We start from the raw sequence: 13068 nt of genomic DNA on the forward strand, positions 1-13068 counted from the left end.
TTTAAAACACCTGTCGAGCGTACAAACGTATTCGTACACGCAACTCCTTTTATCTGATCCCATCAATAATAAGTTACAACAGGCTACTCTACAAAACAAAGGCACAAATTTCATCATATTTTAACCAGGTAATATCTCAAGAGACAATCGTTTTTCAGACCCGACTACGGCTAAATTTTAAAATATTGTCCCTAGAAAATACAGGCAGAGAAAATGTTTGTAATGAAAATATTGTCCTTGTAGAGCTTATTCACTTATTCATTGTCATCAGAGGGTTATTTGATGTCAAAATCAAGGTCAGTCTGTCAGTCAGGAAATTTAATTTAAAAGTAATGAAATAAGAATATTATTTGGGTGGAGGTATTTACCTAAAATTGAAATAATGTGTTTTCTACGTTATGTAATTGTAGTTATAATGTTTACTTATATTTAATGTTGTGGTATACAATTATATAGGTAATCCAGAATTTTACATTAGATTACATTAGATACTATGTATTATGCGTTTACTTGTCCTGGCACACATCGCGTTTCTAGATAAAAGCATTTCGTTGTAGTGGCAATGGCACGAAATGACTTCTTACACGAGTTTGTCAATTGGCAGTTAAAGGGTTATAAAAATGATCGTTAATGGAATATAATATCGTTACAACATTGTATTTAATGAAATAGACAATACGAGTTGCTATACGTGAAATAACGTTTAAAATATGAGGTAAATTACCTACTTAGGTAGGTACTGTATTTAGTGCTTACTATCTCATTCAGATTCCCTTTTTTTGTTTACGTGGGGGAAAAAAAGGTACCCAGTGCCGTGGGAGCGACGCTGGATTATGTGGGATTTTTGCCGCACTAAAACCCCCCCGGTGGCCATGCTCAGCGCTGCGAAGAGGACTCCTGGATCTCCAACGGAACGCAACCGGAGTCCTCATACCTTTTGTATTAGCTTAGATTCATAGGTACAAATAGAAGCTACCAATATTGTGCTGTTATTGAAAGTCAATGTTATACTCAGCCAATGGAACCGTGAATCGTTCGTTAAAATGTCAAATAACTTTACTATGAGTGTATAAAATGTACAAGTATCAATTATTATTTAAACGCAACAAATTCGATACATAACAACAAAATAAAAATTGTGTGCAAGAATTGATTTTGAAAATTTAATGGAACCTTTTAGTTTAGGTTCAAAATATTTTTATTTAGTTTTGGTAGAAACAAAAGAGATCATTGTTTTCTATGGGAAACTGCATTTTTGTAATATTTTCCATGTTTTCCATTTTTGTAATATTTTTCATGTGATGTTTGTGTTCCAGAAAAGCTATTACTTAGTGATATATTATACAAACTCAGTTTTTAATTTAGGCTACGTCGTATCGATACCTTAATTCGCAAACCAGCCAACTCCACTCTTTTTCTAAATTTTTATTATTATTATTTTGATTTCGTTTAACACCATTTATTATCAAAATAAATAAAAAAAACATTGGTTGGTTTGCGAATTAACGTATCGGTATGCTTATGTTACGCTCAAATTTAATATATTTCCGTACATCTGCAGGTTAGAAATGTTCCGCAAGGTGCCAAATCTCCGCGTGTTGGCGTGCGGCGGCGACGGCACGGTGGGCTGGGTGCTGAGCGTGCTCGACCGCATCGGCGCGCGCCCCGCCGTCGGCGTGCTGCCGCTCGGCACCGGCAACGACCTCGCCAGAGCACTTGGCTGGGGCGGGGTGAGACTTCTTTTATAATTGATCGTCATCACGATTTTAATATCACTTAAACAAACCTACTTACTTACTTACTTAAACTTAGATAAAACGCTAAAACGCTTTCTACACTCACAGCCCCACACTTGGATTCCCTGTATCGTGGGTGCTATGGACACACAAAGAGACAAATACATAAACACCCAGACCCAGAAACAGAAATCTAAATTCATCATTTAGAAATCTGTCTGGCCGGGGATCGAACCCAGGGCCCTCTGCGCGTCAGACCGGCATGGAGACCGCTACGCCACGCTTGTCATCAAACGGACAAACGGTCTTAGATAGGACAGTGTTAAGCGCTGCGGTTTGAAGGGTGTGGTACGAGTAGGTAGGAGACATACTTTTCAAAGACGTTCCAGCTTAGTCCTCAGGTGTAGCGGCGTATCAGTGGCCGATCTCAGGAAGGAATACCCTTAAGTATCTGGTATTGATTACAACTGTCCATGGGCGGCAGTAGACACCTACCATCGGTCGTCAGCTATTCCAATATTATAAAAAATAACACCAAAATTAGATGATCTAAAACGTTTCAGAATGAAATAAGTTCGGGCCACAATTCACGCCAAATCAAGATTGATAGACTTCATACACCTTAGAAAACGACATAAAGAATTCATAAACGTGTATATTTCCACACGATGTTTTCTAATAATAAATGCGCATACATAATAGAACGACTAAATAAACTGTGTATTCAGTATTATACACAGTACTTGCCAAGGATTATATTATTTATTGACTTAAAGCCGCGGCTCCGCCCTTATAAGAACTTGGACCTACTTACATTAAAGCTTCTAATAAAACAAGCGGAGTACAAAAAATAAAAATATGGAATTCTACCTGTTTAAAAACATTTTACTAACTTTATCGTATCTAAGTATTTGAACAAACCAAGAAACAACAGTTCCGGGAAAAACTGTTTTATTTACACTTGTACTCAATAAAACTTTAATGGTGACTGACAGGTCAGGCAACGCTCAACTGTAGGCCCCTTTGATATCTTCAGACATTGAACGAGTCAAAGTTCGAATAATTTTCCTATACCATATAATACACATAGTATCGTAACTTATATGTATGTCATAACAGAAACGCAAAGACACAGGACGTGCCTTTATATTATATAGAAAAATATTTTATGGTCACGGTCCATGTCTGATACGTTCAATGTCTGCTGATAATAGATGTAATCGTCATCAATATCAACCCATTACTGTCCCACTGCTGGGCACGGGTCTCCTCTCATAATGAGAAGGATTAGGCCATAGTCCACCGCGCTGGCCAAGTGCGTATTGGCATACTTCACATACCTTTGAATAATATCTTGGGTATCGTGATTCGTGAGGTTAAACGATGTTTTCCTTCACCGTTTAAGCAAGTGATAATTAATTTCTAATACGCACATGACTATGAAAAATCAGTGGTGCGTGCTCGAACGCGGTGCGGGTTCGAACCTCGGACTCTTCGATCACGAGGTGGAGTTTCTTAACTACCAGGCTATCACTGCTTTTGTAACATAATAAATGTAAACAAACCTTAAACTAGTCCAAAATTATGATTGTTTCACAAAGTTTATTATATAACGTAGGTACATGAGTAGGTGTTACAATACGATTTTTACAAATCTTCCCCCAGGGAGATTACTAAACAGAAGATGAAATCTTGTTTATTATAATTTGGCAAAAGTATAAGGACTGTTGCGGATTATGGAGAATACGAAATTATAAAAGCTTGATTTACGCACAGTGCTAAGTCTTGTTAATAAATCTTTCTTTTTATACTTTCGTTAATAAAAGTCGCTCCATGAGTGATAAATCTCCGCGTTGACATTTGGCTGCGACGGCTCGATATGCTGGGAACCGGGTTTCCTAGAACCCAATGAAACTCTTTGGCTTATTTATAGTCGTAGTCTCTTTACTATTATCACTGTAGTATACCTAATGACAGTTGAAAAATCTTCAACCCCGTTTGAATGCGTAATAAAGACCTTATTTCTGTTTTACAGCAGCAGTGCTTGTGCTTCTGTATGGTTTTATGAGGCAACCATATGCACCTATAAGAATGTTACTACTTCTTTCCACTTATTATTTTCCTCGCACTACATCTGTGATTTACTTAAATCTTTTAATAAAAATACATATACCTAGATAAAATTGCTAATTAACATCACCTGATGTTATATTGCCCGTAAAAATAAAAATAGCTTGCAAAGTAATTTATATGCAAATAACTTGTAAAATAATATAATCTTTATGCCGTAAGTCTTGCATTTTAAAATCTAGTTTCCTAGTGTTTGAGTTAGCCGACACAAACTATGCATGCGTTTTACGAGTTACCAACTCGACTCAAAGTGTACGAAAACTGTAGAAGTTGGAACAAGCTACAAATTAATACATAATGAGCCACCAAAGGTGCTAGACTAATTACCTTGCCTGTAGCATCAAAATGTAGTTAGTTGTCAAAGGAAGGTCAGCTGGGCTTCATCAAATATTTAACGTCTGAACGCCGAAATAGAATTTTCTAATATCACATTTTTATTTTCTGCGTCCGCGTTCATGAGAGACGGGCTGTTATAGCTCTCAAGACAAAACGTAATAACATTTTGTTTCGTTGTATTCAGTGGATTCAAGAAGACGGCTAAAACATTTTCTGGTGTTTTTTCAATGTTATAAATACTAATATCGTTCGAAAATGCAATAAATTGAGATGTTCTCTAATGGCTTTGTTGATGTTATTCCTCAATAGAATACAGTGGGATATCATTTTAATTCAATAGGTATACATAATTAAGTATAATCAATAAAAAAAACATTCCTTTACCACATTGAAGTTTTGATGTAGAAAATAAGTACATCTCTGAGATTCAAAGGGTATTATTGCAAAATTGATGCCTATAAAATCAGTTTAACCCAGTCGCAAGAATCGTGGTCACGGTGTAACTGCCATCTTTTAGAACTAACTCACTTAATTAATTTATGTATTTATTTTATTTATCTTTTACTTTTTATGCTTTTTAACGGACTTCAAAAAAGGAGGAGGTTTCTCAATTCGACCGTATATGTTTTAAGTGTGTGTGTGTTTTATTACCGTTTATATTGCCACTTGCAAATACATCTACGAGTATATGTATTACGCTCATATTAGACACGCCGTTTACATCGTTATCCAACGAAATATATTGAGCGCCGACTTCAGACATATGTACTAAACCAACATTTATTTGAATTATTTTTTACTTTGTAGTGACATAGAAGTCGGTTGTATTTTTTGTTAAAAAATTTTTGTTGAATATAAATATATTAATACGAGTATTTGGTTCTACTAATACCGACATCGCTGATCTCCGCTTAAAGTTTGACTGGAGAATGCTCATAGCATTAAGTCCGCCTTTGTACCATATTTCAGGTACATGAAGAATATATAAATAAACTAGCTGACCCGGCAAACGTTGCGTTGCCATATAAAGAAAAAGATGTTAAGGGTGAACAACCCTTATCACTTAGGGGTATGAAAAATAGATAGTAGACGATTCTCAAAACTACTGAATATGCGTATAAAATTTGGTGAAAATCATTAAAGCCGTTTCGGAGAAGTACGGTAACTAACATTGTGACACGAGAATTTTATATATAAGATACACTCACTGTGTTCATCAGGGCTACGAAGACGAGCCGATATCAAAGATCCTCGCGCACATCGGCGAGAGCGACACGGTGCTGCTGGACCGCTGGGAGCTGAAGGTGGAGCCCAACGAGGACGCCGTGAACGTGGACACGAGCAACGCCAAGCCGGAGCTGCCGCTCAACGTCGTCAACAACTACTTCTCCTTCGGCGTCGACGCGCACATCGCGCTCGAGTTTCACGAGGCACGAGGTTAGTGGTATAGATTAGTAGATACTTCGCCGCCTTGAAATTGAATGAAGCCACAAACGGCTTATTTTAGTAAGTTATTTTTTGAATTCTTGACAAATAAAAACATTTTTAGAGAAAATTTACGAATAAATAACTAATACTGCGTAATTTACGTAATAAAAAAATAATTATTTCAAATATTTTAGGGACATTTTAGCACGGAGACGGAACAAAACTTTTTTACGCAACTATTTCAATTCTCAAAACTAGGTACATTTTCTTGTTAGGAGTGAGTAATCTTTACTAATCTATGGTTAGTTGACAGTTTTCTTAGTACATCGAGTACAGGGAGACTTATTAATGTATTTATTTATTTATAGTACCTCTATAAAAATAAAAAGATACAATACTACTTATGCCAGTATTTAATAATCTATCTATCCAATTTTTACCGATCATAGATAGAAATTTGGCAATATTATAGTATGCAACAATTGTCAAAGGTCAAATTATGAACGTTAATGCTAAATGATCATTGTCACCTGTTTAAATTTGTACAATTTCAAAGTATCAGCGTACAGGTAAGTATACGCATACAGAAAAGGAAGGCATATCAAAGTATAAGCATAAAGGAATGCTACGAAAGGAAGCTTATTCAATACCATAGCACATCCATTACTCAGGTTATTGAATGGAATTTCTTTCTTGGACGAATAGTGCATTAAAGAAGCTATGACGCAACTAACTTTTCCCTTAAACACTTGCCAATGTATAGGCAATTTAATTTATATATTAATTTATTATATAGAATAGAACCGCAGTGTTCCAGGAATAAAAGACACCGTTCAATGTCTCATATAAGACTAACCTAATTAGGTACATACTTGTACTTGAAGTTTGTATTCAATCTACTCGTATATATAACAATATAGGAATACAAAACATAAATTGCTCGCATGTTGATGGTACAACGTAAAAAGTGATCAATTATATTAGCAATGCTAAATCGGAGTTCCAGCTGCTGATACTATTATCTTTTTGTACTTCAGCATTAATGTACACATTGTGTTACATTTTCGTGTTTTATAGGTTTGATGATTTACAGAAGCATGAGATTTATGTATGCGACTGAAAGTAGGAACCAATGTCAAAAGTGAAAACATGATACCGAGTGTAGCATAAAAATAATATTTATGATGATCATAACGTTTTCTGTTCTATTAACTACATAAAAAAACTTTAAACAAAAAGATCACAAAAATCGACCTCAACATTTCTAAATCAATAAATCGGTAGGTATATAAAGCTGTTTATTTTAAGCATCACTGTAAATTTTTGGAGTGCAAAACACGCAGTAAAAAGTTGAAGTAAATAATATAAAAGTTACGAATGTACGAACTCTTAATAGCAGTAGGTAGATATACTCGCAATATTTACTCTTGTTAATATTGATCTCATATAATAAAAATCCACTTAAATTAATTTAAATAGACTTGTTACCTGTCCAAACTTTTTCAGCTTAAACTTAAAGATAAAACCGCTTCAATGTACCAGTAATTAAAAACACGATAGTACCAAATTATAACATAAAAGTTATTAAATGACAAGAATACCTATAATATATGCAGAGCGCGTACGAAGTTTGAAAACGGCCTATAATGACATCATTTATCTCGCGACAGTCACGACTGCGAAAACGACTCTCGGGGGAGAAAATTATTGTAGGGTTTGTACCAGAGTATTCGTATGCTAAAAGGCGTAAATAGACTTTATTACATTGCCTGCCGGATGTTAATGCTAATGGTTACCTTCCGTAAAGAGCGCATCTTCTATGTATTAGGTACTTATATGGTATAAGTTCAATAAGTATGTTTTGTCTCTCGGAAATAACTCCACGCTCGCAAATGCGATGTCGTAACTGTAAATTAAAAATAATTATATGTTTTTTTTATTAAGTTAATAACTTGACTGAGATAAGTCAAGTCAGTCAATACAACAGTTTTATTGAAAATTAACGTATATCGCCCTGCAAGGATAGCTGGCTCTATACATCATTGCATCTGTCTATTTTACTTTAGTGTAAATGCCTACCACATATTGCCGCCATCGCCCAGGGTAGATTGGCAGAGAACGCTATTAGGCATTAAGTTTTCCCTTGTTACCCTTAGTTTAAGGTGTTTCAAAAATTAACTAAATAAATATTTAGAGCGACTACAAAATTTATTATAATATATCTATAACATCGAAATGTCATAAACATTTTGTTTCAGAGGCGCATCCCGAGAAGTTCAACTCTCGGATAAGGAACAAGTTGTTCTACGGGACGGCCGGAGGCAAGGATCTAATGCAGCGCAAGTGGAAGGGGCTCGCGGAGTTCGTGACGATGGAGTGCGACGGCAAGGACTTCACGCCGGTGCTCCGCGAACACAAAGTGCACGCTATCGTGTTTTTAAACATTCCAAGGTACACGATCTTAGACTTAAATTATCGCGGAATTGAAACATTTTACCGTGTAGCGGGTACTCACGATAGGCGGCTTTTTTTAATTTCTTTATTGCATTTATTTTGCATTTATCCTTTTAAAATATTCCAAGGTACCTCTTAAGTTAAGTTAGAACACACGGAGCATTTTTCTTGCGTTTCCGTGTGCGAAAACGCAACACGAGTAGAAGAATAAAAATGTATAAAATATACACAAACCGTAGTTGAACACCTACTATGGAATTGATTATTTAGCAAATAAAATAAACCTACGCGTGAAGAGGCTTTAGAAGCATTAACCGCAAATCACAAAACCTCATGAAAATAAAAGAACATTCGAAAATACTGAAATTTCGGTTCCGATTTTACATTTGCACAAATAAATAAAATTGAACTCTGTGATTTTCATTAACTCTTTTACTAGTTCAAAATCAAACAATAAAACCCGTTTTATAAATTACTGTATCTCAATACCAATCGCCTGCGATTCTATTTTGATTAGGTAAACTTCCACGCAAACGGGTGGGAGAGGTTGTGAAATAGGCTACAATGTTCCGTAGAAACGTGTGTCACTTCGTAGAAATTAAAACACGTGTATTGGTTTGATGAACAATTTGAGCTCCTTATATAATGTATTTACTAAAATACATTGTTGAAATTGAATAAACAAAGGAGCATACAGTCCATCTAATATGGGAAGTGGTAGCTACTAACGACCACGAAATGAGAATAGCAGTACTATCCGACGTTGGTCACATATATATAACATTTTCACAAAAGGTTAAATAATGGGTTGAACTTATTATCACTGAAATTATGTAATCATTATTAAATTGTATAGAGGTTTCAACTGACTTCAAGGAAGGGTTATGTTTTACGCAACTTTCTTTGCACATACATTTTATAATATTTTTGTTTAGGTACCTACATCACATCGTACAACCCGATAGACGAATTTCTATAATTATAGTATCTTTACATTTGCCTTGACAGCTAAAGTATTATTAGAAAAAAATGTATCATTAATTTACTTTTATGTTTTAGTTACGGCGGCGGAACTCACCCTTGGAACAAGTCTGGAGGATCAGCTGAGCCTTCCACCGAGGATGGTTTAATAGAAGTTGTAGGATTAACGACATATCAATTGGTAAGAATAAATAATTATAATCAATACCTATTCAGTAACTTCATATAAATTGACATCATTTTATCTGTATTATTTTTTGAAAAAGAAATTATTCGTGTCATCAACAGAATCTCAATAAAAATTAATGAATATGCTCCATCATCGAAGAATTTTAATTGAAATTTATTTCCTACGGAAATATTTCGGGGAATGAGATACGTCTCATTTTGTGAAGGACAGGAAAATGCAAAGGGGCCATAATAGACACACGATTAATTAAATGTTAAATTTCATATCACATTAATATGTATTGGAGAATAGATAATACCTATATGATAACACCCAGATAACACTCTGATTGAAAATGTGTGTGTGTCAATTCGCGTTAACACAGCAAATAAATTCTGGGAGCGTAAGGAGCGCGTTTATTTTTATTTGATTGGGTAATTTTTCCGTAGAAAAGAAATTCACTTACGCTTTCAAAGCCTTGAGCGATCCAATTTATTATTATAAATAAACGTGACTTTTATAGCTTGGTATGGGATTGTGTTGACATTGATAAGAAATAATGGAGAAAAAACTTTAGAAAAAAGATTTTTAAACCTAGTTTATTATAATTCATATTATATATTTATTTGAAATCTTTTAGCCTATCATTTTCATGTCCTTAAATTATGTAGTCCTTTGAGGTCCTTATAAATTGTGTTAATTTTGGATGACAGAAATTATTAGTGTAGCAAGGGCAGCCAAAAATAAGCCTGCCTTACTGTCTGATTATTACGGATACTGATAGTTAAATATTAAATAATTTTACTACTTTAATATACCTGGCAAACGTTGTGTTGCGATATAAATAAAAAAAAGGGTAAACAACCCTTATCACTTAGGGATATGAAAAATAGATAGTAGCCGATTCTCAGACCTACTGAATATGGATATAAAATTTGGTGAAAATCAATAAAGCCGTTTCAGAGGAGTACGGTAACTAACCTTGTGACACGAGAATTTTATGTATAAGATTATGAGTTTGTCGTTGTTATTCCTGGTCATATAATATAAATAACACGATAAAATAATTATTTAAATTTTCGGAACGAGAAATCGCCAACTCCGCATTTCATCAAGATAAATGATTTATTCTATTTGTGGAAGTTTGTCGACATTCCCGGAAAGTCTGCGATGAAAATTATTTTAAAGTCTACGTTATTGAAAGCGATTTCCATTGGCTTGGTGCAGCCATTCCTGAGATATTATAAATTATATTGGTGCTTAAAACTTGTTGTTGAATTTATATTTTTAAAAACAATTAATAGTAATATAGTAAGTATTTTCCAATCAATTTGAATTTGAATATGTAAAAAAGTTGAATTTTCTATAATTATAACACATTATAGTATTCAAGGCGTATTTTACTTTTATTACTAAAGTAATGCGAGTTCAATTAATTACTATTATTACTACTTGTATCATAATCATTGTTGCGCTGTTATAACAATTTTCGTCGTCGCTCGTATGTGTCGTAAATATGAAACTTTGTTTAACATACCAGGCGTAACTTATATCAAAATGCCTTTGAAATGCATAGCGTGTTCATATCATATTCCATTAATTTTGACATGACATACCATAGCACAAATGGAAATTCGTGAACACCGCAATATGAAATTCGAATAATTTATAACATACAAAATTATTTAAGAAGTTGATGGACATTACAAAGTGTCTTAATAAAACGATATCAGTTTCTCGCTTTAGCAATTGCAATAAATATGTGATACTATCTTTAGATGTATCAAAGGAGTATACGTAAGCCCACGGTGTGTGTAGAGTTAACTATTGTACAAATATAAGTACTACCGCGCGGTGTCCCTGTAGTTCCGGGACCAGAATAGGGCTACGGCATCCCCTGCCTGTCGTAAGAGGCGACTAAAAGGGGCTTTCGGGGTTACGGACGGCAAGAGTGGGAGCTCGAACCGCCCGGCTAGCGACCCCGGGAAGGACGACGGTATGTGTGGTCGTATACCGTCGTGAACACCAGATGGTGTGGTGAGTTTCAAGCTCACCTGGGCGGAGCCCGACGGGGCAACGTAAACGTCAACGCAACGTAAATGCGGTCGGGAGTTCGATTAAAGACCGCTAATGGGTTTTCATGCGCACTTCCGTGCTCTGAAGGGCACGTTAAGCTGTCACTCCCAGGTTATCGTTGGATGGCACTCACTAACCATAATAAGTGCAGTAATAGCCCCGTGGTATCTCGACCTGTTAATTGGGGTCTGATATTCAGATTTCAGACACACACCATTTCATTTTTCAAAGTTATGTTTGTGTTAGAAATTAATTATCACTTCCTATAACGATGAGTACAATATTGTAAGGAAACCTACTCGGAAGTTCTTAAAAAAGTTCTGAAAGTGAGTGAACCCTATCAATTACATTAATGGTTGACGGAAAATAATAAAAGTCCTATTTGGTGGTTTAAAAGGCTGGTTTATTCACCAAGCTGCTAAAGGAATCCAATGAATCCTTTTGATGTTATGTAAAACGATACGTCGCTCATCATTATTACCAAGTGTAAAGTATTCCACTCAAGATAATTAGATGCGACATCGTCACTCTTCTCATCCTCAGTGTAAAACATGAAGTAAATGATTTCACTGTAGTACACATTAGCAATGACAAGAAGTGTTCGCAATAAGATGTTTATGAGAATATATTTTGTATGAAAATGAGAATTGAAAATAACGATGTCTCTAATATGGTCCCATTAGAGCGTCTGAGCAAGTTATTAAATTTAAACGATAACGTTTTGAGCACAGTATGAAGATATTTGTAAAGACACATTTTAAATACTAGACAACCTTTTTACTATACTTCTGCTGGGCACAGATTTGCTTTAAAAGTTGTTCCTCCAAAAAGTGAGTTGGAGATGTTCAGACAATGTTTCACCAAGGTAGATTGGTGTACTTCTCAGGCGTGTTGGTTTCCTTACCAGTCCCGGTATTTTTGTTCACCGTGTCAGTACTACAATTGATTTATAATAATCTATTAATTTGCACTTTGCTAGCGCGGTGGACCATGGCCTAAGTCCTTCTCACTTTAAGAATCCTAGCAGTGCGACAATAATGGGTGGAGGACGACAGTTTTCGACATCATATGGTTTAAAAAAATCGAAGGTTCTTACTGGGGATAAAATCCTTAGCCTCAAATTGCATACCACTGCTTTTTATTATACTATCGGTATATTCTAATATTATTTAAATTATTTACCTTTAAAACAAGTGATAAGTACCTTCAATACATAATATCGAAACATCAGAGATATGCCTGAAATCCTCAAACTTTGAGCTAGACGTCAAATTTAGTACACTTTACATTTGCTTACGGTGGTATTTATTGCAGCCTTTACTCCAAGCGGGGGGTCACGGCACCTGCATCACACAGTGCAAGACCGCGAAGATAGTGACGACGAAAGTGATCCCCATGCAGGTGGACGGCGAGGCGTGCCGCCTGGCGCCCTCCATCATCACGCTGTCCATCCTCAACCAGGCCATCATGCTGGCCAAGAAGAAACCGGGAAGAGTTATTGCACCGTTAGTGTATTCGTCGTTTCTTATTATCAGGTTTAGTTGGGTCCGCTTTGAAGTAAAGTGGCAGCGGTTGTGTAGTCCGCGCCAAACCGCTAGTCCGTTCTGAAGTTGTTGCGACCAGGTGTAGTCATACAATTTGCTATGGCGACGCAATTCATTTCTATATTCGGAGCGGCCTAGTAGTTAGACGCGGACTATAACTTAGGTCAAAGCTCGAATGTTTTTTTTTTGTAATGGTAGTAGCTATTTCAAATGT

The 13068-nt window shown here is 35.6% G+C and overlaps 1 protein-coding gene across 6 annotated transcripts in view; it reads left to right on the forward strand.

Moving 5' to 3' along the window:
- Nucleotides 1-13068, forward strand: part of rdgA (retinal degeneration A) — a 219286-nt gene that overhangs the window by 189788 nt on the left and 16430 nt on the right. For all 6 annotated transcript variants that reach the window (XM_073085826.1, XM_073085828.1, XM_073085829.1 and 3 more), the window contains 5 exons: nucleotides 1562-1730; nucleotides 5423-5639; nucleotides 7889-8081; nucleotides 9144-9246; nucleotides 12625-12815. In XM_073085826.1, coding sequence (XP_072941927.1) covers nucleotides 1562-1730; nucleotides 5423-5639; nucleotides 7889-8081; nucleotides 9144-9246; nucleotides 12625-12815 — 873 coding nt within the window. The remainder of the gene's footprint in view (nucleotides 1-1561; nucleotides 1731-5422; nucleotides 5640-7888; nucleotides 8082-9143; nucleotides 9247-12624; nucleotides 12816-13068) is intronic.

This window comes from Epargyreus clarus, unplaced genomic scaffold, assembly GCF_041222505.1.
Source record: "Epargyreus clarus isolate Ecla_fem2 unplaced genomic scaffold, WU_Ecla_fem_2.2 ptg000023l, whole genome shotgun sequence".
NCBI classification, from domain to species: domain Eukaryota; kingdom Metazoa; phylum Arthropoda; class Insecta; order Lepidoptera; family Hesperiidae; genus Epargyreus; species Epargyreus clarus.